The sequence below is a fragment of the Malaclemys terrapin genome, chromosome 17 (assembly GCF_027887155.1).
Source record: "Malaclemys terrapin pileata isolate rMalTer1 chromosome 17, rMalTer1.hap1, whole genome shotgun sequence".
NCBI lineage: Eukaryota > Metazoa > Chordata > Testudines > Emydidae > Malaclemys > Malaclemys terrapin.
The window spans coordinates 2,594,833-2,616,109 of NC_071521.1; the positions used below are offsets into that span (position 1 = coordinate 2,594,833).

General features: G+C 51.6%; 1 protein-coding gene across 1 annotated transcript in view; it reads right to left on the minus strand.

The window, feature by feature from the left end:
• OLFML2A (olfactomedin like 2A) overlaps positions 1–15,945 on the minus strand; it is a 31,696-nt gene extending 15,751 nt beyond the window's left edge. The window contains exon 1 of the mRNA XM_054007340.1: positions 15,766–15,945. Coding sequence (XP_053863315.1) covers positions 15,766–15,834 — 69 coding nt within the window. The 5' untranslated portion in view covers positions 15,835–15,945. The remainder of the gene's footprint in view (positions 1–15,765) is intronic.
• Positions 15,946–21,277: the final 5,332 nt, after the last annotated feature.

A 21,277-nucleotide genomic window follows, 5' to 3' on the forward strand; every position in this document is an offset into this window, starting at 1 on the left:
GCTGCTATGCTTCACCCCAGAGGTGGCTGCATTTCAGTGGTGGGCAAAGTGATTCCAGTATGCATCTCTGCCATTCTATATGATTTGTAAAGCACTTGGGAGGTTTGGGGGTTAGCAGGTGCTTTAGGGTAGGTCTACACTTACCCGGTAGTTCGGCAGCAAGCAAATCGAACTTCTGGGTTCGACTTATCGCGTCTTGTCTGGACGAGATAAGTCGAACCCGGAAGTGCTCGCCGTTGACTGCGGTACTCCAGCTTGGTGAGATGAGTACGCGAAGTCGACGGGGGAGCCTGCCTGCCGCGTCTGAACCGAGGTAAGTTCGAACTAAAGTATTTCGAACTTCAGCTACGTTATTCACATAGCTGAAGTTGCGTACCTTAGTTCGAATTGGGGGGTTAGTGTAGACCTGCCCTTAGAGACATATGGGAATATTACTGCCCTTGGAGAGATCCAGCTCAGACCCTCATTACTCCCAGTTCCCTGTCTGTAATTTGCTTTAGGAAATGGACATTCAGTATTCATCACCTGTTAATTATTAGCACTAAGCTGTGTGTCCTCCACATTCCTCACCCCCTTGCCACTTGCACGGGAATGGAGACTCCAAAGGCTTCCAATGTGGCACCTCTCTGAGGAGCATGCGGGGCCCACAGACCTCTGTTTTCTGTCAGATCCCTCTCCCCTTTCTTGGTTCCAGCCTTGCCTCCCTGGCTGAAAACCTGAGCTGGAGCCAGTAATTGAGAGTGATGTGTGCGCACACACAAATCACACAGGGCTTGGGGCCTAATCAGCTACATTCAAGCTTCTCTCAATTACTGGCCTGGAAAAGCTACTCCGATGATCTGTAGGAGGCGGAACAAGCTGCTGCTCTCACTGGCTAGCTGATGAGGTGTGACACTGGCAGAGGATTTAGAGTTGGCGGTTTAGCTTTAAGCATTCAGTGCCACAGGACCATGTTTAAAGTCTGGTTCTGCTCAAGCCAGTGATCCAGAAAAAATGGCATGTCAGTGCCTCACGTTTATCCCCTCAGTGGCCTCTCAGCTTCAGACAGGTATTCCCAGCTGCTGGCTCAAACCGAGTGGTGGAGCCTCGACTGACCTAACCCCTCTGCTGCACACCATGGGCCCAGCCATAAGGGTTCCTAACCCCTCTGCTGCACACCATGGGCCCAGCCATAAGGGTTCAGGAGGCAGCAGGGAGCCGGCATACCCGAGGCAGAACAGAATCCAAGTGCCTTTTCCATGGCTAGGTCTGCACTGCAGGGCCGGCAGGAACAAAAACTACTGGCCATACTTTCAAAAGAGCTCAGCACCCAGCAGATCCCACTACGGATCCCGGAGAATGCCTCCGCCTCCAAACGGAGAACAATGGGAGTTGCTGGGAGCCGAGCACTTTTGCACTGGAGAAAAGTCAGACCTGGCGCATTGAAATCAATGGAGCTGCACTAGCCCCTACCCATTCATACAGGGGCTCATTTTTCAGTGGAACCCCATTGCAGGACAGTGGTATTTCAGGCTCCAGCACTGTAGGGAGTAGGCATGATTGATAAAGGCCCATTTTCAGACTGCTGTGTAACTCTCAAAGCCAGCTAGGCAGCAGGCCAGGCCCAGCAAAGGGCACTGCACCTTTGAAAGGACTTGCTAGTCTCAGGAGATGCCAGGGTCCCAGGCTTGGTCAGCAGAACTGGCTTCCTAGTTTAGGCGAGGCAGAGTGAAAGCTTAAGGGCTGTCCCAGGCCTACAGTGTCTGCTGATGCCTGAAGAAGAGTAGGTCCCTTCCCAGGGTATTGCACAGAAACCACTGGGAGCAGAAGAGGGTATGGAGGCTGCTATTGCACATGGCGTTCACTCCTGCGGCACAAGGCTGCCCTGCAGACGGCTGTTTATAGAGAATACTGTTCAGTGGCAAGAGATCCTAGAGTGAAGGCTGCTAGAGAAACCTCAGGGACCAGCGCAGGGGCAGGAGGGAGTTGGAATCTTTCTGCATTCCTCAATATCATCTCAATTCACACACATCGCTGGGTTGGCACCAAGGTCATTTTCACAACTGTGAATCCGTAAATCCCAGCCAAGGACAGAGTCCAGCCTCTTCACATTGTGTTCTCATGGCCTGGAGGATCTCCCCAGCCGTAAGCAGGTTCTCAGCTGGGGTAAATGGGTGCAGCTCCATGGAGCTGGGCCCACTGTGGCAACAGAGGATCTGGCCATATGTCTGAGGGGAGAGGAGTTAAGGGGGTGTAAAAGTTTCCATGCCCTCAACCTTCATTATTTTTCTTTATCGCAATTATGGCCTAGTTCCAAAAGGGTGAGTGACAGACAATTTCCCCAAGGAGTGCAGGGGTCTGTGTGTGTGTGTTTTGTAGGGATGGGGATTGGAATTCTTTTCCCTGTCAGGTTTGAAGCTTTGAAGCTGCTGTGGGAATGCAGCACAAGGACCGCTCCTCTGAATAAAGGATCTGGGTTCATTACAGCTGCTCTTCTTGCAAACCGTCCATGCACAGCCAGCGAGTGTTTTCCTCATATCTTTGTTAGGTTTCCCCAAGCCACTAACCACACCTCGTGCTACATAAAACTTGACATTTTTCATAGTTATGTATGTAACAAGCTGCTTGACTCATGCTGAAATCAACAGCAAAATCATGGAGCAGCCGGAGTGAGCTCCATCCCTTTCAGATAATGAAGTGACACTCAGTAATTGGTAGGGTTGCTTACTGACCTTTGAAGAGCTCACTGGAACTCCCACCTCCTAATCTCCAAATGACCTGCATTTCCCAGGAACCAGGCCTCACGTGGCCTTTAAACAATGCTGCATTTCCTGACACTTCCCCACCACACTGAAGCTAACAGGCCAGACCCAAAAGGTGCAAGTCTCCGGGAGTGCTGAGCTATGATGCTGACATTATGCCATGCAGCGGGCTTCACTGCTGATGTGCTTCAGTGGAGTAGCACTGCGAGGGGATTGGAAACAGATGTGCACATCTTCTATCCAGAGTCCTGGGAAAACCCAGGCCTGTCCAGATACTGGAATTGCCTGGTGGGCGGCAGAAACAGCAGTGACTGAGCTGCCCTAAGGGAATACCCAGAGAAGTGCCAAGAGACCACAAGGAAAGCAGGAATACCAGCGTGGGACAAGCAAGTCACCAATAGGGTCATTCAGAGCGACCCGGTCTAAGCCACTCCAGAGGAGAAACGCAGACTTAGTAACCCGTAGCTCGGTGCCACACTTTTGGTGAAGGATCATGTGGAATGGGGGGACAGTGGGAAAAAGCCTCCAGCAAATAATTCATAAGCATTCAAAGCCCAGCTCCGACTGGATGGCATTTGTGACCCTTTTGTATTTGCTTCCCACAAACAGAGGGGCTGTCAGGCACTGCAGCACAAAGGCTGAGGTTAAGGTCAACTGCTCAGATATTCATGAAGGCTGTCTAGAGCCAGCACAAGGTCTAGGTACCACCTATGTCCCACTACATCCCTGTCCCGGCTGTGATCTGTCCCCCGACCCAGCGGTGAATTCCACTCAAATTCTGAGCTGGGACATTCGATCGGCACTGGTTAGCTGCACCAAGTCCAACATCCAAGCTCAAACTTCAAACACTGCCCCTAGCCCATTGGGGTGGGGGGGGGGGGCAAGTCCCCAAACCATGAGGAGAATTTTCCTGTCCGTTCATGGACAAATTAAAAAAAGGAGGCAAATATTTTGCTCATCTCTGTCCTCCCAACTTCTGAGCAAGGCCAGTGTCAGAGCTGGGCTTGGGCTCAGCATTCCCTGGCTGGGAACAACAAACACAGGACAGACTTCCAAGGCTGCAGCCAGCAATTCCTCTGCGACAGAGGTCTTTATACCCGCGGCTCGAGCATGTCCTTTGCCTGAGAAGTCACTCTCATTGGGCCAGATTCAGCCACAAATCTCAGTGGTATTATGGCAGCTTGCAGTGGGGCTGGATAGAGCCCTTTGCCTTCATATCATACATCAAGCAGCCTGTCAAGTGCAAGATGAAATTCAATAAAGGAAAGTATAAAGCACTTCGCTTTGGAAGGAAAATCCAATGTACAAGATGGGGAATAATTGGCTAGGCAGCAGAACTGCGGAAAGAGTCTGGGGCTTAGAGTGGATCCCAAACTGAATACGAGTCAGCAATGTGATGTGGTTGTGAAAAAGGCTAACATCATTCTTGGGTGCATTAACGGGAATGTGGTATGCGAGACTCTGTCCTGCTCTGCTCGGCACTGGTAAGGTCTCCGCTGGAGCACTGTGAAGCCTGGGTGCTGCACTTTAAGAAAGATGTGGACAAACTGGAGATAGTCCAGAGGAAAGCAACGAAAATGATCAAAGGATGAGAAAACCTGACCTGTGAGGAAAGGTTAAAAAACTGGACATGTTTAGTCTTGAGGAAAAAAACCTGAAAGGGGACCTGAAAACAGTCTTCAACTATGTTAAAGGCTGTTACAAAAAGGAACGTGATCAGTTGTTCTCCATGTGCACTGAAGATAGGACAAGAAGCAATGGGCTTATCTGCAGGCAGGGAGATTAGGTTCGATATTAGGTAAAACTCTCGAACTCTAGGGGGAGCTCAGCTCTGGAACAGGCGTCCAAGGGAGGTTGTGGAATCCCCGTCATTGGAGATTTTTAAGACCAGGCTGGACAAACACCTGTCAGGGATGGACTAGGTTTACTTGGTCCTGCTCAGCACAGGTGGCTAGACTAGATGACTTCTCGAGGCCCCTTCCAGTCAGACAGTTCTATGACTGTGAGGACTCTGTCCTGGCTCACTCTGGCTCATCATAGAGCAACATCTCTGGCTTGGTTAACCTTAGTGGAGAATCTCTCTCAGCTGACAGCAGGAACGGAGCTTGGAGCCTCCCGCCAGGGGTGAGCAAGACTTGTAGGTATGTCCCCTCCTTGGCCAAAGCATCCGAGTGCCCAGGCATGGAGCGCTAGCTGTCCCCAGCACAGCCCACATGTGGAGTACAGCTGGCACCAGCAGGAGCACGCTGAACTGCGGTAGACAGGAGAGGGAGGTGCCAGCTTCTAACTGGGTGCCAGTGTGAAGACTTGTTCTGGATAGGAGAAGCTGTGGCTGCCCAGAGCAGCAGATCTACAACGAACATCGGCATTATCAGTGCTGAGTAGAGATGGACCTGAACTTCCGGGGAATTTGGGTTTGGATCCAAATGTCACAGCTGGCCCTGAGTCCATGACCCTTTCTAGCAGAGAGATTAAGCAGTGCAGCATATTAAGTGCGGAGCCACTTCCTGCCAAGTCTTGCAAACTAACTTTAAGTCTTGTCCTCAGAAGAGACATAAAACCCTCAGTAAACAGCTGGAATCTGCGTGGAGCCCAGTTGGAACCATTTGTCACCCACTCTGATCCTCACCCGCTGGCCAAAGCTTGCTGAAGTGGTGCCATAGCAACAGCCCTTCTGAACGTCACCGCTCAGCCTAAAGGAAACGCACCGACCTTTTATCTCGGTCTGTGGCACCCGATCCCAAGCCCGCCCTGGCCAGGAGCAGGCCAGTCTCCTAGCAGCTGTTGGGATTTTCATGCCCTTGCCATGCCACTGAATGTCTCTGCGGAGGATCTTGAAAAATGACATCAGAGTGTTTCAGGGAGGAGGGTAAATAGTCCTCAGTTTTTAAAATGTATTTAATTTTTTACAAAAGATCAGGTGGACAATTGATGGCACGTGTGGTGTGTGTGTTTCAGTGTGGGGAGGTTCATGCTGGTGTTTGAGTGAGGCCCTGTGTGTGTCTGTGCAGGCCTCAATCAGCAAATACTTGTGTGTGTAGCTGGGAGTGTGTTCAGAACTGTGTGTGTAGCTGGCAGTGTGTTGGAGTGTGGATGTGTGCGCTCTGCAGGGAGGTTGATGCAGCTGTGCATGTGCAAACATGTTTTAAAGCCAGGGCTTCATGTAAAGGGGCTGAGCTGAGCTTGGCTGCACAGACCCAGCAGCTGGGGCCTTTCACACGGACAGTGCCTAGTGCACTGGGCTGCACTGCAGGGCACTCCGCACTTGGCTCCCATCTCACTGGTGAAAGGCGGAAATGCATCTGCTTGAAAATCTTACAAAAAGAGACTGGAGCCAAAGCAGTGCTCCGAAGAGCCAACAAGGGGCGGATCACGCAGAAGAGTCGGAGACCCGGGAAGGCAGGGATGATGCCCAGGCTGGGGGGAGTAATACTTTTTTTAAAACGTGGACATGAGAAGTGGACACAATATTCCAGGACTGGTCTCACCAATGCTGTAAACGGGTAAAATCCCCTGGGATGAGGAGGGGAGGGGACTTTGGGCTGGGAGACAGAGATTGAGCGAGGGAGACTGGGATTGAGGCTGCTTGACTTTGAAACCTTTTAACGTCATTTTTGATATGTAATATATCATAACTTTACACACACGCACATGGTAACCAATAAAGCTACCCCGTTGGGCCCAATCCATCTCCAGAGTAACTGCACAGAAGCCAATGGAGTTAATCCGATGACAAATCTAGCCATACGCCACCTTCTTTGGTAGCTGGCCAGGGCTTTTTGGCCCCCTCTCCTCTGCTACATGCCACTGACAGCCGTCCAGTTACCTGTTCTACTGAATGAAAAGAGCCAAACCACCATTGTTTGGCTAGTGCACTGGGCGCCCAGCCCTGCACCCCGGCTCGGCTGAGCGCCCCACTGGCAGTGCTCTGGCAGTAGGATGATGGCTGGTGCAGGCCCCCAAGGGCAGGGGAGCAAAGCCGCAGTGTTCCACTGCTGCCCTTGAAATGAATGTACATTGTGCCCAGTGTCCATGTGCGGCTGCTTCTCCTCTTGTCACTGGGCACCGGGTGTCATAAGGTGACTGAAGCGACGTCTCCCTCACTGGGCAGCACCCACGGGCAAACAACGGCTGGATAACGGAGCTCCTGGGTGCTGAGCAAAGACACCCACCTGCACCTCTCATCAGCATCTTCAGTCAGCTGTGCCCACGGGAGAGAGCGGGATCGATGCTGGAGCAGATTGCCTGCCTCAGCCATTTCCGGGGGACAGCCCAGCGCGGGTTTGCCCCGTTTCACACACGAGCCCTGGAGGCATCACATCCGCCAGACAGCGCCAAGGGGCTGCTTCCCTCTCATCTCACATTACGTGGTGTGACTCCAAGCACTCTGTTGGCTTCAATGATTTAAACTGCGGAGGCAGTAAAGCCAGGACACAGTGCTGGAGACGACACTGCGACCACAGGGTCACCATGTAAGGCGGCACCATTGTCCCTCATTACAAGTGACTAAAACCTACAGACGTCGTGTATCCAGCTTCCACCAGAGCCACGAGCCCTTAATACGGGAGAGAACAGTTACAGGAAGACTCAGTCTGGGTCAGCGAGAGCATCGGTGACCAAACGCGAGCTTTGCTGGGGGCTTTGCTCAGAAAGCCGCCTGACCTGAATCCTACACAGCACAGACGGCAGTGCTGGCTCTTTGACCAGGGTGCTGTAACCACGAGGGTCTGGCTCCTTAGGGCTCACCTATCCGGAGTTATTCTCTAATGCCTGGCTGAGAAAACAGCCAAAGCCTGTACATCCTGCTGCTCTCCCCGGGGTCGAGCAAAGGGAGGGTGGCTCACACTGGTAATAAGAACTGAACTCACCTGGGGGACAGGAATTCTAAGGGGTATGTGGATATAAGGTAATAAGAGCCGGTTCCAAGACACGGATTATCACCAAGAGACTTCAGCCAAGCTCAGGCCCCATTGTGCAAGGTACTGTACAGACACCCAGTCTACAGAGACTAGGGAGACAAAGGGTGGGGGAAAAGGTGCATTATTATCCCCATACTACGGATGGGAAACTGAGGCACAGAGCGATTAAAATGACTTGCCCCAGGTCTCACAGGGAGTCTGTGGCAGATCTGGGAACCGACCTGGGGTCTCAAGTCCCAGTATAGGCCCTTCACCCCAAGACCCCCCTTCCATTAGACCCCTCCCTCCCTTGTGAACATCTGCAGACCATGCGGGCAGGAGATAGGTGTTTGGAAGTTCTCCAGATTTCTGGGCCCGCCCATAGCAGGTGATGTGGTGCTGACCGAGGCAGATCCATGAACAATATACAAACCTCAGACTCACTGGAACTATTTCAGCCTATCTCCAGCAGGACTCATTAAAACAGCCAGAGCAGGGCTCAGATCTTAAGTAGGCAGAGACCTTATTGCTATGACTCATATGTAAAGCCCTTCCCTATTTCCATGCCAATCTCACCATGTTTACACTATCACTGAGATCATCATGGCCAAGAAATTGTAACCCAGGGATTACTTTCCCCTGCGTGGTTGGGTCTTCCAGGGCAGCACAGAAAATGTCTGCAAGATTCCCACAATCTCTAGTAAACAAACTGCAGTGCCAGGAGCTTTCATTCATTGAACAGAGGCAAAATGTTTTCTGTGTTCTGCATTTCAAACAAGCCTCCCCCTTTTCATCTGGAAACCCCAGAAAAGAGGAGAGTGGGGGACATGTCACTAGATAGAATGAAACCAGCGGGGAGAGCTGTAAATTTTAACAAGCTCTAATAAGCCCCTTGCCAGGAGTGTAGCAGGAGGAGGACAATGGCGGGGGGAGACACAGGATAACGCAGCTGGTCAATGGGATTCTTTTACACAAACACAACTTCTCACGGTTCCAATATTTTCCTTGTGCGTGGCCCTCTGCCCTCCCCATGGCAATAGGGCCTGTTTATACAAACAGCCATGACGATTCACAATCCCGCAGAGGGCCGTTTCGTCCTTCCTGGCACAAACAGCCGGCGCTCCTTCCACTCGCTCAGAGGTTATTTATTTTTGCTTTAATCAACGTTGTCCATCATCTCACACGGGGACTTGACTGACGTGGATCAGTTTGCATGAGCGATTCAGCCGGAGGCCAGCTTCCCTCCCAGCTCTACACAGTCAGTGCCGACTGGGTACGCTGGGAGCTCCAGGTTTTCCTGCTTAGAGCCCATGTTTCCAATGATGAACAGAGCTGAAACTAACAAAGTGCAACAAAAATACCCCTGGAACATCTGAATCGGATCCCGCCCCTTGTCAGGATGGATGTGGTGTCTCAATTAACACCTCCAGGGAGGAATGACTCCAGCTTCCTGTACTAAAGCCACCCACTCTCAGTGGAGGAGTCGAGCAGCAGCTCTTGGCTCTCACGGCTGGGCTGGGCTGGGCTGCCCTTGTTTGCTACTAGATCTCCTTGGCAGCTTTGTCCTTCGAGGGTGAAATTCACCCCCGGACGGAGAGCCAGACCAGCCATCGCACGTCTGTGGGCCCTACGTGGGGCACAGGCCTTCCGCTGGCTCCCCTGCCAGGAGTGAGTTTAGTGAGTTTTTACTTGCATTACAAGAGCACTAGAGGACCCAGCTGAGATCAGGGCCCCGCCGCGCTAGAGAGGGCCCTGCCCAACAGAGCATTGCCAGCAGATGTCTGTAGTGTAGAGCTGGCCACAGCCATCACCCCGAGTGCCTTTTAACCTGTATTTGAGTAAATCGCTGCCTGGATCGGGGCCCACAGGCTCTCTCCGGCTGAGACAGACAAGGGCCACTTGCCAGGAGCCCAAGGGCTGCACCAAATTTTCAGCAGCCCTTCCGACCATACCTCCGCACAGGCAAGGGACAACATTGTTCAGCTCACATCAAGACGGAGTTTGGCACATTGGGCCCTGTAGCTTCCGCTGGCTGCACCTGTGGCAAAGAGAAGGGGGACTGCAAGTGGTGCCAAAGCCCCTCGTAGGCTGCCTCTGGCTAAACTTTGCCCCCTCCACCTTTGCTGTGTAAACTGCTTCTGGGTAGGGAACCAGGGCATTCTGCTTCCCTTTACAGAGAAAGCAAGGCTTTGCCTTTTAAACAGCTTCCTTCAACAGGAACCAGGAGTTCTATTTATACAACAAGGCCTCCCTATAAACAAGGAAGCCTTAAAAAAAACAACAACTCTCTGAAGTTTATTCCACAAAGGTCACTCAGCTGCAGTGCGTTGCACCCACCCGAGAATGCATCTCTGAGCACAGCCTCCTCCTGGGCACATCGCCCGCTCAGAGACGTCTGGGAGGCTGCAGTGGACACTCGCAGAGGGGCTGAGCTCAGCTGATATCACTATAAACCCGAACCCTGTGTTCAGATGGTTGTATTAAAGCCCCCCCTCTCCCTGATAATACGCAAATAGGCCATTAAACCATAAGGGCCCTGACATAAGCAGATGCCATTTCTGCTGAAGCTAGTGGGAGCCGAACCCAACTGCACAAATAATAAATTTGGCCCAACTTTTTTCAACAACGACTGTTTGGGGAGTAAGCAGTGCCGCTGTTGGGCCCAAACCATTCCTTCTGAGAGCCAGCCGCAGACCGCTTATTTCCTATACAACCAGCACATATGACTGAAAAGAACGGAGCCAGACAGCAAGTCTGGGGAGCCACAGACATGTGGAGTAGGATACTCTCCCACGCCATTTACTCCAAATGACTTGGGGGGTTAATAGGAAAGACTAAGGTGTCCTACACTGGTACAGGTGTTTTTAGCCAGCTGTCATCCCTGGTGGCAAGGGAATCCCAGGCTGGACTTTTGTGCCCAAGAACAGAAATAAAACCGATTCTCAGATTCAGACTGAAACAAAAGGAGGAGAGCGTGCGCCCTGGGCAGGGTTCCCTTGATGGGAAGGTGGAGCACTTGCAAAGTCAAGCTGTTCAAACTGACAGTGAAGAAAGAGAAGCAACTCAGCTCTGTCCCCTACATGTTGCTCACTTGGCTGCTTGTATTATTTGCTGAGGAAAAGTCAGCAGACAACGGAGCTGTGTTGAAAGAAACCCTTCTGCAATGCCTCTCCCTGCAAAGCCACAGAGAATGGGCAGTCGGAAAGGTCTCCTGGGTGTGCAAGGGGTTTGCAGACAGGACAGTGTCCAACTCATTTTAGTGAGAAGAAGTTCTCATCCTTTTTGATCCCTGCACTTCACTATCACCCCATTTCCCCCCTCCTCCCCCCCAAAGAGATACATCTTTGTGTCTTGCTTATTCCTGAATGGAGACGCTCCCACAGTAACGGTGGTATCACATGAGGCATGGGTAAGAGCCTGGGTAAGAACAATGCTTTGTCCTGTGTCCTCTGGACATGAGAATTTGGGGGCTTTCTGGCAGATTTTTGTTACGTGGTATGTAAATTCTCCCATCCTGTGTAAGTATAAGAGTAATGCAGCTGGAAGTGGATCCAACTAATCAGTGCTCCCTCTTTACTTTGTGTCACTCATTGCTCCAGATCCTACAACGTTGCCTTCTTCAACAGAAGACCAGATGCCCCTCACTCTGGAGAAGTTCCAGGTGGGGAACGCCACTGTAGTTAGGGTTCTCCCCTTTCTACTGCAGGACTCTAGTGACTTAGCCAAGTGGTGTTTAGGTTCTCAGTCCTCAGCATGAACATCTAAGAGACGCCATTCTTTTGAGAGGCGCCCTTAGTAATGAAATCTCCCCCAGCTTCTTTTATTCCACAGGCAGGGGACTGCCTGAAAGGAACAAACACTGTGTTGACACTTCTGCAGCACAAAGCAAGGAGCTGTACTCCCATCCCGTGCAGCTGTGGGCTGCTGGAAGGATGTTCTCATCATGTGGTGGAAACCGTGTAATTCTCCTCTTCCACCTCCTACCCAGCATTCATATGCAGGCTTGGCACAAACCATTCAACGCCATGTCGTCATGGTCCACCAGGGTCTATGAGAGAGACTACGTGCAACAGAGGCAGGCTCAATGACACCAGAAGTGGCAGCAGCACCACCTTAATCTGCATGGTGTCCTCAGGTGCAGAGCACCTGGAAAGCTCAGGCCTTTTCTCACCAGTCCATGAGGGCAAGACCCTCCAGACTCACTCCATCTGCCTACCTTGGAGAAGAATCCCTCTTTTGTGCTGGGCATAAGAAAGCCAAATGTTACAGAGCAAGAGAATCTGCTAAGTGCAGCCAACTTCGAGTGCCTGGATTCCTTAAAGAGGAATCTGGAAAACTTCCCTGTTTATACACCTGCCATCTTTTGACTTATGCCTCAGAGGATGAGGTACCTGGGAGGCAGCTTGGACAACTAAATTTATTCCTGAAGCCTGGACTAAATCCTGGCTATCTGCGAAACATCTGTAAGTGACACATCTGGTTACCAGCTGCCGTAGCCAGCGAAATACTGCACAAGCTGAAATACCCGAGTGCAAGACAAGACAAAGTAGTGTGTGCACTGCTATACAGCCCTCTGCAAAGCTTGCCACAGGCTAACATGCTCCTTGCACGAAGGGGCCATGCTGTTTCTCTTCAGATGCTGTGGGCACTTGGGCAAGGACAATATTTAAATCCTAACCCATCTCCCATGTGGGTGGCCAATGACTGACTCCTATTAAAATCACATGAGAAGAATATTCTCATGGCTGCAGTTTTCAGCTTAATTAACTTCATATGAAAAGCAACTGAAGTCCTTAATAAACAGCAGGATGGGATTTTCAAAGGCACCTTTGGCAGTTAGGTGCACACTTCAGCAGGGGGTGGGTGGACTCTTTTGAAAATCTCATCCGAAGTCCCTATTCCCTCCTAAGCAACCCCCGCAAGCCCATGTTAGCAATGTTCCAGTCACTTCAAAAAGAACAGATGCCAGTACTAGCTGTGCTTTAGCCTGATGGCATTAATTGTTCTGGGAAGGCCTTTGGCTTTTGTAATTCTCCTCAGGCGTGCCGGCATTCACAGTCATTTCTGAAGTGACTCTGCTGGTTTGCACGGCTTCTTGGGGCGTAATTGTTACAGCCCAGTCCTGGGCAGTAGATTGGAGCCGTGTCAGTGTACAACAGCAGCTCCTTAAGAGTGAGAGGCAGTGGGAAATCCAGAGAACAGCGTGCCTGGTATTCACGTCTGGTTCCTCTCCACACAGACCTTTCCCATCCCCAGGGCTCTCCCCCTCCCCCAAGAGGAAGTGTCTCAGGATGCAGGCCATTCTATTTTGACATTAAAAGGGTCTAACAACAGAGCTTACAACTGCAGACCCCAACTACTAAGGCAGGGGTTCTCAAGCTTCGCTGCCCCGTGACCCCCTTCTGACAACAAAAATTACTACACGATCCCAGGAGTGGGGGCCGAAGCCTGAGCCCACCGGGGGGTGGGTGGGAGACAAAGACGGGGGGGGCTCAGGGACCTGTAACCTGAGCTCTGCCACACAGGGCTGAAGCCCTAAGCCTAGGCTTTGGCCGCAGCAAGTCTTAGCCAGGCCTGGCGACCCCATTAAAACAGGGCCGTGACCCACTTTGGGGTCCCGACCCACAGTTTGAGAACCGCTGTACTAAGGGATCCTGGTACTTTCTAACCCAACAAACGTCCCCATCTTGACATCTAACGACCAGCTTGTCAGTCTTTTTTTTACATCTTTGCACATGCAAACTGAGTAGCCGCTATCTCCAATTAGCCAAATACACACTTGACAAACAAGCAGCCGCTATTCTGATTCTTACTCTGTTTGGAATTTGGTCTCACACCAAACATTCAACTCCACAGTCTGTCCTTTGTGGATGTCAGGATGCTCATGGACTTGCTCACACTCCTTTCATTCAATCTTGCGCTGGGGGCAGTAAGATTAAACGTTTGCTAGGGCCAAATCACTGTATCAAAGAGTTCACCTCACAATACTGCACAACCAGCAGCCGGAATGTTTTGATAGTGGGATTATTTTCTTGTAGTTCAATTCCAGGCACAGTTTGTTTAAGCAGCTTCCAACATTTCTCTCCCCCCCTCCTCCGGAAAACTGTGTGTGAGCAGGGGGTGTTGTTTCACAATCAAAGAAAGCTCATTCCTCACTGCCTGGGCTTGCTGTGTAGGGGACTTGTGAGCGCATCACACAGCCACGGGGTTTCACTTAAACTAAAGCAGAATGTCTAGCTCCACAATGTCATTTTTTCAGAGGAAGATGGGGGTTCTAGAGGCCAAGGTCAGGGATCAGGGATGGATGCACTGTATTTCTCCATGAAAAGCCTTGTGTGGGGCTCACACTTCCAAGGACAGCTGGACAGCTCCAGAACTTATATTTGCAAATCCAGAACTAGTGGCCACTCATGAGCACAAGAGGTCCCAAGATGTGTTACAAGGTTTTCCTTCCCCACAAGGGGCTGAGCCTACCAGTTTTCTTTCGCAGCACAATTAAGGTCATCAAGCTAAAGCACAGCCAAGATTTGCTTCTGTTCTTTTTGAAGTGACTGGAACATCCTCACTCAGGGTTTCCCACATGCGTTTAGGAGCCAGCAGACCACGTGTGTGCAAGTGGCTGCCTGTCCTGAGCTTTCTCTGGCCTCTCTTGCACTGGGCAGCCAGAAACCTGCACCCTCTGAGTGGATGGAGGGTCAGTGACTCCAGAGCACCCTGAAGTGTCTTGTGTCTGAACATCATCCCTCCAGCACCACAGCTGCTCTCTGAGCCCGGGGCAGCCGTGCAGCTATAAAGGAAGAAGGTCTGCTGGGCTGGTGTGGGTCTCAGCACAAACCCAGGACAGAACGAACACAGAATGCCTCAAAGCGCAGCTCGGGCCAGTCAAGCGAGCCTGATACAATGCCGTTCAGACAAGAGTGCATCGAGCGAACCCTACCAACGGTAGGATCGGATTCCCAGTGACAGGGCACAGGAGCAAGTCGTGCTTCACGTGAACATGCTCATGTGGGTGCCCAACTTGGGATGAAAAGCAGTAGAACTGCCCTGATTCTGCTGGTTGGGAGAAGGCCGCATAGGGGCATTTTATGCCAGGGCACAGGCTTTCCTGCAGCTCTTTCTGGGGCAGCGCAGGGAGTGGGGAGAGTGGGAATGCTGGGGCTACAAAATATGTGGCGCCATTAACCCAAACCGCAGCATGACAACAAACCACAGCCTCTCTCGTTTGGCTCACAGCTGTCTTTGGCAAGGCAACTAATAAATCCCATTGGAATTCACTGGTCCCAAATCTGCACTTTGGTGACTCAGTCTGAATAGACTGAAAAGTGAAAATGGCCTGGCATGAACTGGGGTAAGCGGGGGCTCCCACTCAGCCAATGAAGGCGGTCTGGTGGTGAAGCTGGCCTTGAGTATATAAAGGGCATGATAACCTCACACATTGTTCATTAGGGTCTCAGCTCCTCCGGTTTCAGCAGGGAAGCACAAAATACCCAGCCCAGAGGGAGGAGAAGTAAAGTCAGAGCTGTGATGGGACAGCAAGAAGAGCCTTTCTGGCCTCTTTGTGTGAATCAGAAACACATTGGTCTGTAAAGCACAGACACCGCGTGTTTATTTAGGGATGCCTGGGTTGTTTCCCCCTCTTTTTCTGTGTGTTTGCACTGGTCTGTCCGTTCACACGCGCGAAGGCCAGTTCTCCATCCACTCCAACGCAGCCGGGGTTATTCCGCACCGCACCCACCCCGCACCCGCTAGCTCCGAAGGGCAGCGCCACCCTCCCGGACCCACTTCTCAGCCACACCGGGCAGCTGCCCGCTTGCCACGGCCCAGTCCCGGGGCCCGTCCCGGGGCCCCTCCGCTGCAGCCGGGACACGGCCCCGGGCCCAGGGAGCCCCGTGTGGACACACGCCGGGGCCCTGCCCGCTGCTCCCCCCACCAGCAGCGAGCGAGACGTCGGGGCTTTGCCACCCTGCGCCCGCGGGCACCTGCCCGGCCCCGCCCCGCCCCGGTACGGAGCTCGCAGCACCTGCCCGGCCCCGCCCCGCCCCGGTACGGAGCCCGCAGCACCTGCCCGGCCCCGCCCCGCCCCGCCCCGGTACGGAGCCCGCTCCCGGCCCGGCCCGGCGCCTCACCTGGCTGGCGGCCTGCGCGGCGGCGGCGAGGAGCGAGAGGCGCAGCACGGCCAGGCCGAGCGCCCCCATGGCCGCGGGGAGGTGCGGGGCCGGCCCGGCCGCAGAGCCCGTCGCTCACGGCAGCCTCGTGGGCTCTGCGCCGCCCGGCCCCTTCCAGGCGGCTCCACCGGGGGCAGCGGGAGGCGGAGCCACGAGTGACAGCCCAGAGCCCGCTGCCCCCGCAGCCCGCCCGCCCGCCGGGCTCCCGGCCCAGGCCCGGCCCCGCCCGCCGCTCCGCAGAGCTCAGGGCCCGGGCTCTGCCCGGGGCCCCCGCCCCCAGTGCCCTCGGCAGCCGGCGCCCTGTGTCCTCTGTACCCCCTGCACCTTGTGCCCCCTGTGTCCTCTGTACCCCCTGCACCTTGTGCCCCCTGTGTCCTCTGTACCCATGTCTCCGGTGCCCCCAGTGCCCTCGGCAGCCGGCGCCCTGTGCCCCCTGCGTCCTCTGTACCCATGTCTCCAGTGCCCTCGGCAGCCGGCACCCTGTGTCCTCTGTACCCCCTGCACCTTGTGCCCCCTGCGTCCTCTGTACCCATGTCTCCGGTGCCCCCAGTGCCCTCGGCAGCCGGCGCCCTGTGCCCCCTGCGTCCTCTGTACCCATGTCTCCAGTGCCCACAGTGCCCTCGGCAGCCTCTGCCCCAGCGCCCTGTGCCCCTTGTGCCCCCAGAGCTCTGTGCCCCCAGTGCCTTGTGCCCCCAGTACCTCCTGCACCCTGTGTTCCCCGCCCCCAGTGCCCTCAGCAGCCTCTGCCCCTGCACCCTTCGCCCCTTGTGTCCCCTGCACCTTGTGCCCCCTGTATCCTCTGTACCCCATGTCCCCAGTGCCCCTGCACTCAGTGCCCTCAGCAGCCTGTGCCCTGTGTCCTCTGTACCCCCCGCACCTTGTGCCCCCTGTGTCCTCTGTACCCCGTGTCCTCTGTACCCATGTCCCCCGTGTCCTCTGTACCCATGTCCCCAGTGCCCTCTGCACCTTGTGCCTCCCGGGTCCCCTGCACCCAGGCCCCCTATGCCCCATGTCCCCTGCACCCAGTGCACAGGGTCCGGCCAAGCACTCCGGGAACGGGCAGCTCTGGGCTTTGGACCAGAGGTGCAGACACACACACAGGGAGCCAGGCCCTACAGCTGATTGAGGGGGTGTCACCTCACCACCAGGACAGTACAGGATTGCCCCAGGCCCAGCGGCTAGACCTGGGCTGAACTCCTTCCTGCTGCTTCTCTCGACCAGAGAAGCCCCCAAGCTGAGAACCTATGTGTGCAGTGGCCCGAATGGAAGCCCAGGCTGCCCAGAGCTCCGCTGGAGGGTAGGGTGGGGGGGGGTCTCTGCATGGGAGGTTATGCTGGGGAATCCCCCCAGCCAAGCAAGTTTCGAGAGAGCCTCCCTATGGGGCAGGGCATTAAACCAGCAAAGCTGCTTCCAAAGGCATCTCCCAGGTGGCAATGCCCACAGGACTGTGCCCTGCTGCTACCTCCATGGGGCCATTGCTGGTATCACTTTTGGCTCCAGGAATAAGAGCTGAGACTCTCACTCCAGTCCCCATGGCACTGGGTGGTTCTATGCCTGCTCCATTGGCTGCCTGTGTGTCTGTCGGACTAGGGGAACAGGCTTTTGACCACCCAAGCCAGAGGGATAATTCGTGAGAGGGGCAGGCTCGTAATAGGATGGCTTCCCAACCTTGACTGCGATTTTCCTGCCCCAAACTCTGATGTCATTAAAATGCTCTTGGCCCTCTATGGAGCATACTAGGTCTGCAGGAAGGAGCCTTTCTCCTGGGGAGCTTGTAAACTCTGCAGGAGCCGAGCAAGAACCTCTGGGTGGAAATGTTCTTGCTAGGAAAGTTTCCTGTATAGCTCCAATAGAAATGTAGTGCCCCAGGGACGGTCCTCGTGGGAAGGGCTTTGGGTTTCAGCTTGGTACCCCAGGTAAGCCCTGTACAGGAGCCATACCCCATTGCTGGCTTGCTTGTTAGTGTGTAGATTAGGGTTAGAGGCTAACCAGGTCTTTTGCCAACAGGGGATGTGGCCGCAGATGCAGAGGATAAGTCTCAATTTTTCATCAATTAGAGAAAGCTGTTCTGTTGACTCTCCCTTGGTCCCCCACATGTCCCTGTCCCTGTTCCTGGTGCCAAGATGGGAGAGGGATGCATCGCTGTGGTGTTCCCATTGTCCCCTAGTAGACATGTTGCATTTCAAGCCAGATGTTATTACTAACAGGGCAGTCCCACATGCAGTGGAGAAAACGACGTTTGTAGCAACTGTATCCGGAAAGCCACAGAACATCAGCTAGGAGGTGGACAACCAATCTGAGCATGGGAGAGAGGCAGTAGGGCACCAGTCTTATAAAAAGAATCTCTGGCAATGGTCACTGACGTAAATATAACTTCACTTCTATGGAGCAAGGATTAAGAGGAACCATCGTAACTAGATAGATGGTAATGGAGCCAGAGGCGGTTGGGATGAACTCATCAGGCCAGAGCAACTTGATTATAGAATTATGATATCAGCTGTTCATGGGAGTGTGGTGGTATTATCTCCCGGGTGTAAAAAGGCAGAGATACAATTTTGTCTGAGAACTGCATGCAGTGGTTTGGCAGTGACCCAGCTGAGCGCTGTCACATGGAAGGAAAACTGACTCAAGGACCAGAAACAAAGGGTGACTGAGGCCCAACCTTGCATCTGGACCCATGGTTTCAGTGCAGCTTTCACAGATTCTTGCAGGACCAGAGCCATAGGCTGAGTGTATGTCACAGCCATATAGCTATGGGCGTTTTCACACCAGCTGGCCTATTTCTGAACAAGGTTCTGCCAGGAATTGTCACAAATGGGGCTTTTTGCAAGTCCAGGTATTTTTAAAAATAGTTTATGTCCCTGATTCAGTCACGTACTTAACGCAGGTGCCTAACTTCAACCCTGACTACACATATGCTCCAAGTGAATAGCGTAGCTGAAGTCGACGTACTTAGATCTACTTACTGCGGTGTCTGCACTGCAGTGAGTCGACAGCTGACGCTCTCCTGTTGACTCTGCTTGCGCTCCTCGTTCTGGTGGAGTACCAGAGTCGACAGGAGAACGCTAGACTAGACGCGATAAATGGACCACCGCTGGATTGATCGCTGCCCGCCGATCCGGTGGGTAGTGTAGACAAGCCCAAGACACCTGTTTAAGTACCATGCTGAACTGGGGCCTTAAACTATCAATTGACTGGTACTGGATGATTTTAGGCAATTTATTTTTTTTCATGACAAACAACTTAGTATTTATTTTAATATATTGTGCCATGCTTCTTTGTTTAGCTAATACTGGGACTTCTGCATTTTTGTCAGGATTTTTCTCACTGCAGACAACCAGCCTTGGTAGTGCTAAACAGCAATGTATAGCAGAAGAAGAATAGACTGATAATACTTTGCATGTATCTACCACTTCATCCACAGGGTGCTGTAATGATTGGCAATAGGTCTAGTTTTATTAACATCCTCATTAATGACATGGTAGAGGGGGCAAATGGCACTTTACTTAAATTATAGTCAACATTGCTCATGACAAGTAACTTGTGGTTTTAGGTAAAATCAGGAAATGAATATTCTAAAAGATTAAGACTGCCATCTAGTGACTCCTTCACTTATTTATACTTTGCTGTTGTAATTTTTTGGTCGGGCCAACAATTTTTGATATTTTTTGGAGAGTAGGGGTTAGAAAACTGACCATTTTTCAAAACTGGAATTTTTTGGGGGGGAGGGAAATTAAAAATGTTCTGGTTTTCAATGAAACCCCCAAATGAAAAATATTTTATTTTTTTATTTTTTTCCCCTATCCTCCCATTTTCCTATCTCCCTTCTTCAGGGGCAAAATAGAAAATGAAAAAAAGTGAAGGGGAAATTGGAAAAACAAAAAGCCATTTTTGAAACTGCAAATTTTCAATACACATTTTCAGTGAATGACAAAGTGCTCCTTTTTGAAACCTGCAGATTAAAAACAAAAATCCTATTTATTTTGCAAAAACTTCCATTTTTTGGCCAGCTACTGTAACATCACTTATAAGTTTTTCCTGTTCCAGAATGGTATGTGGGTTTAACTAAGAAACCACTGGTTTTGCCTTTTCAAATGTGCGGAGTTCAGTAATTGGGCGGTTGGAGATATGATGGTGAAAATCAGGTTGAAATTAAAATGAAGCTTCCTTATGCATTTTGCTGCACCTTCTTCATGTAGTCTGACCCCCAGAGAAGACATTGATGTTGTATTATGAACCAAACATTTTAACTGAGTGCAGCCAATCCATCTGCTTCCCAGAATGGGAAGGGGCACATTTGCTTCACTTGGCAATTAGAAGTATACATTTTACTATTAAAAATGCGTGTGGCTAAAATGTAAAAGAGAGAAGTCACTGATTTTTAAAATCTAGAAATGCCATTTGAGACCTTCACATGCAATACTAACGCAAAGTTGTTTGATTTTATTGTATTTTAAGTGGCTTGCTTTGGGAAGTAGCTATTTTGGAAACATCTAACTAAAATCACCAGTGGGCCTTGTTTTAATTTAACAATTTATTCTCTGGGTTCTTGGAGGGTGGCTGCAGCTGGCCCTGTTCATTTCAGACCGCTTTACATTTTAGCCAAGAAAATACTATCAGAGAATGAGTTCTCTATGTATTTGTTGTAAAAGCAAAAGCAGAATTTCCACCAGATTTTATAGCACAATAGAACATGAAGTGCTGAATGCAAGAAAGGACCCCCTCCTGCTTTTTACAATCAAGTGCATTTGGGAAGGATTTTTTTTCTTACATTATTTTGCAGAAAAATAAAACTCATGTCACACTTCAGGGCTTTCCAGGGATCCTTCCCCTTCTTCCCTGCAGAGGGGTTTATCTCCTTGTAGTGTTGCTTTGCGACTTTTAAAAACAGATGCAGTATTCCACACCAGAGATGGATGCATTTCAGTAGTGGGTGAAGTGATTCCTGCCTTATGTAGCATGTGAAATCCTTTGGGATGAAAACTCCTATACAAATGTAAACTTTGTTTATGTATTTATTTAGGAGACCTCTTCAAGGAATGGGATGAGCAATCCCCTTCTCAGAGAAGCAAAGGACACCTGATCAGCAATGGGGGCAACTGGTAATTTAATACCCAGTGGAGGTAACATCCAGGCGATGTTGTGAACGCCACAAGTATAACTGGGCTCAAAAAGGAATTAGATAAGTTCATGGAGAAGAGGTCCAAGACGAGAGCTGCCATACTGGGTCAGTATTCTATGTTCTTTAGTGGAAGAACTGCAAGTGACAGTGGACTATGGAGGATCTTGTGCCTAAGGAAGGGAGTGCTTCATCCAGTTACTTCTCTAGTCGGACCAGAGTTTACAGTGTTTTGGGGTCTGACAATACCAAATTGGTTCTGTTCCAATTGGGAGTGTGCCATCTAGTGGCTTTTGTGCAGAACAGTCAAAGAACAGAAAAATCAAATGACAGAACTGCAGAAATAAGGAATAA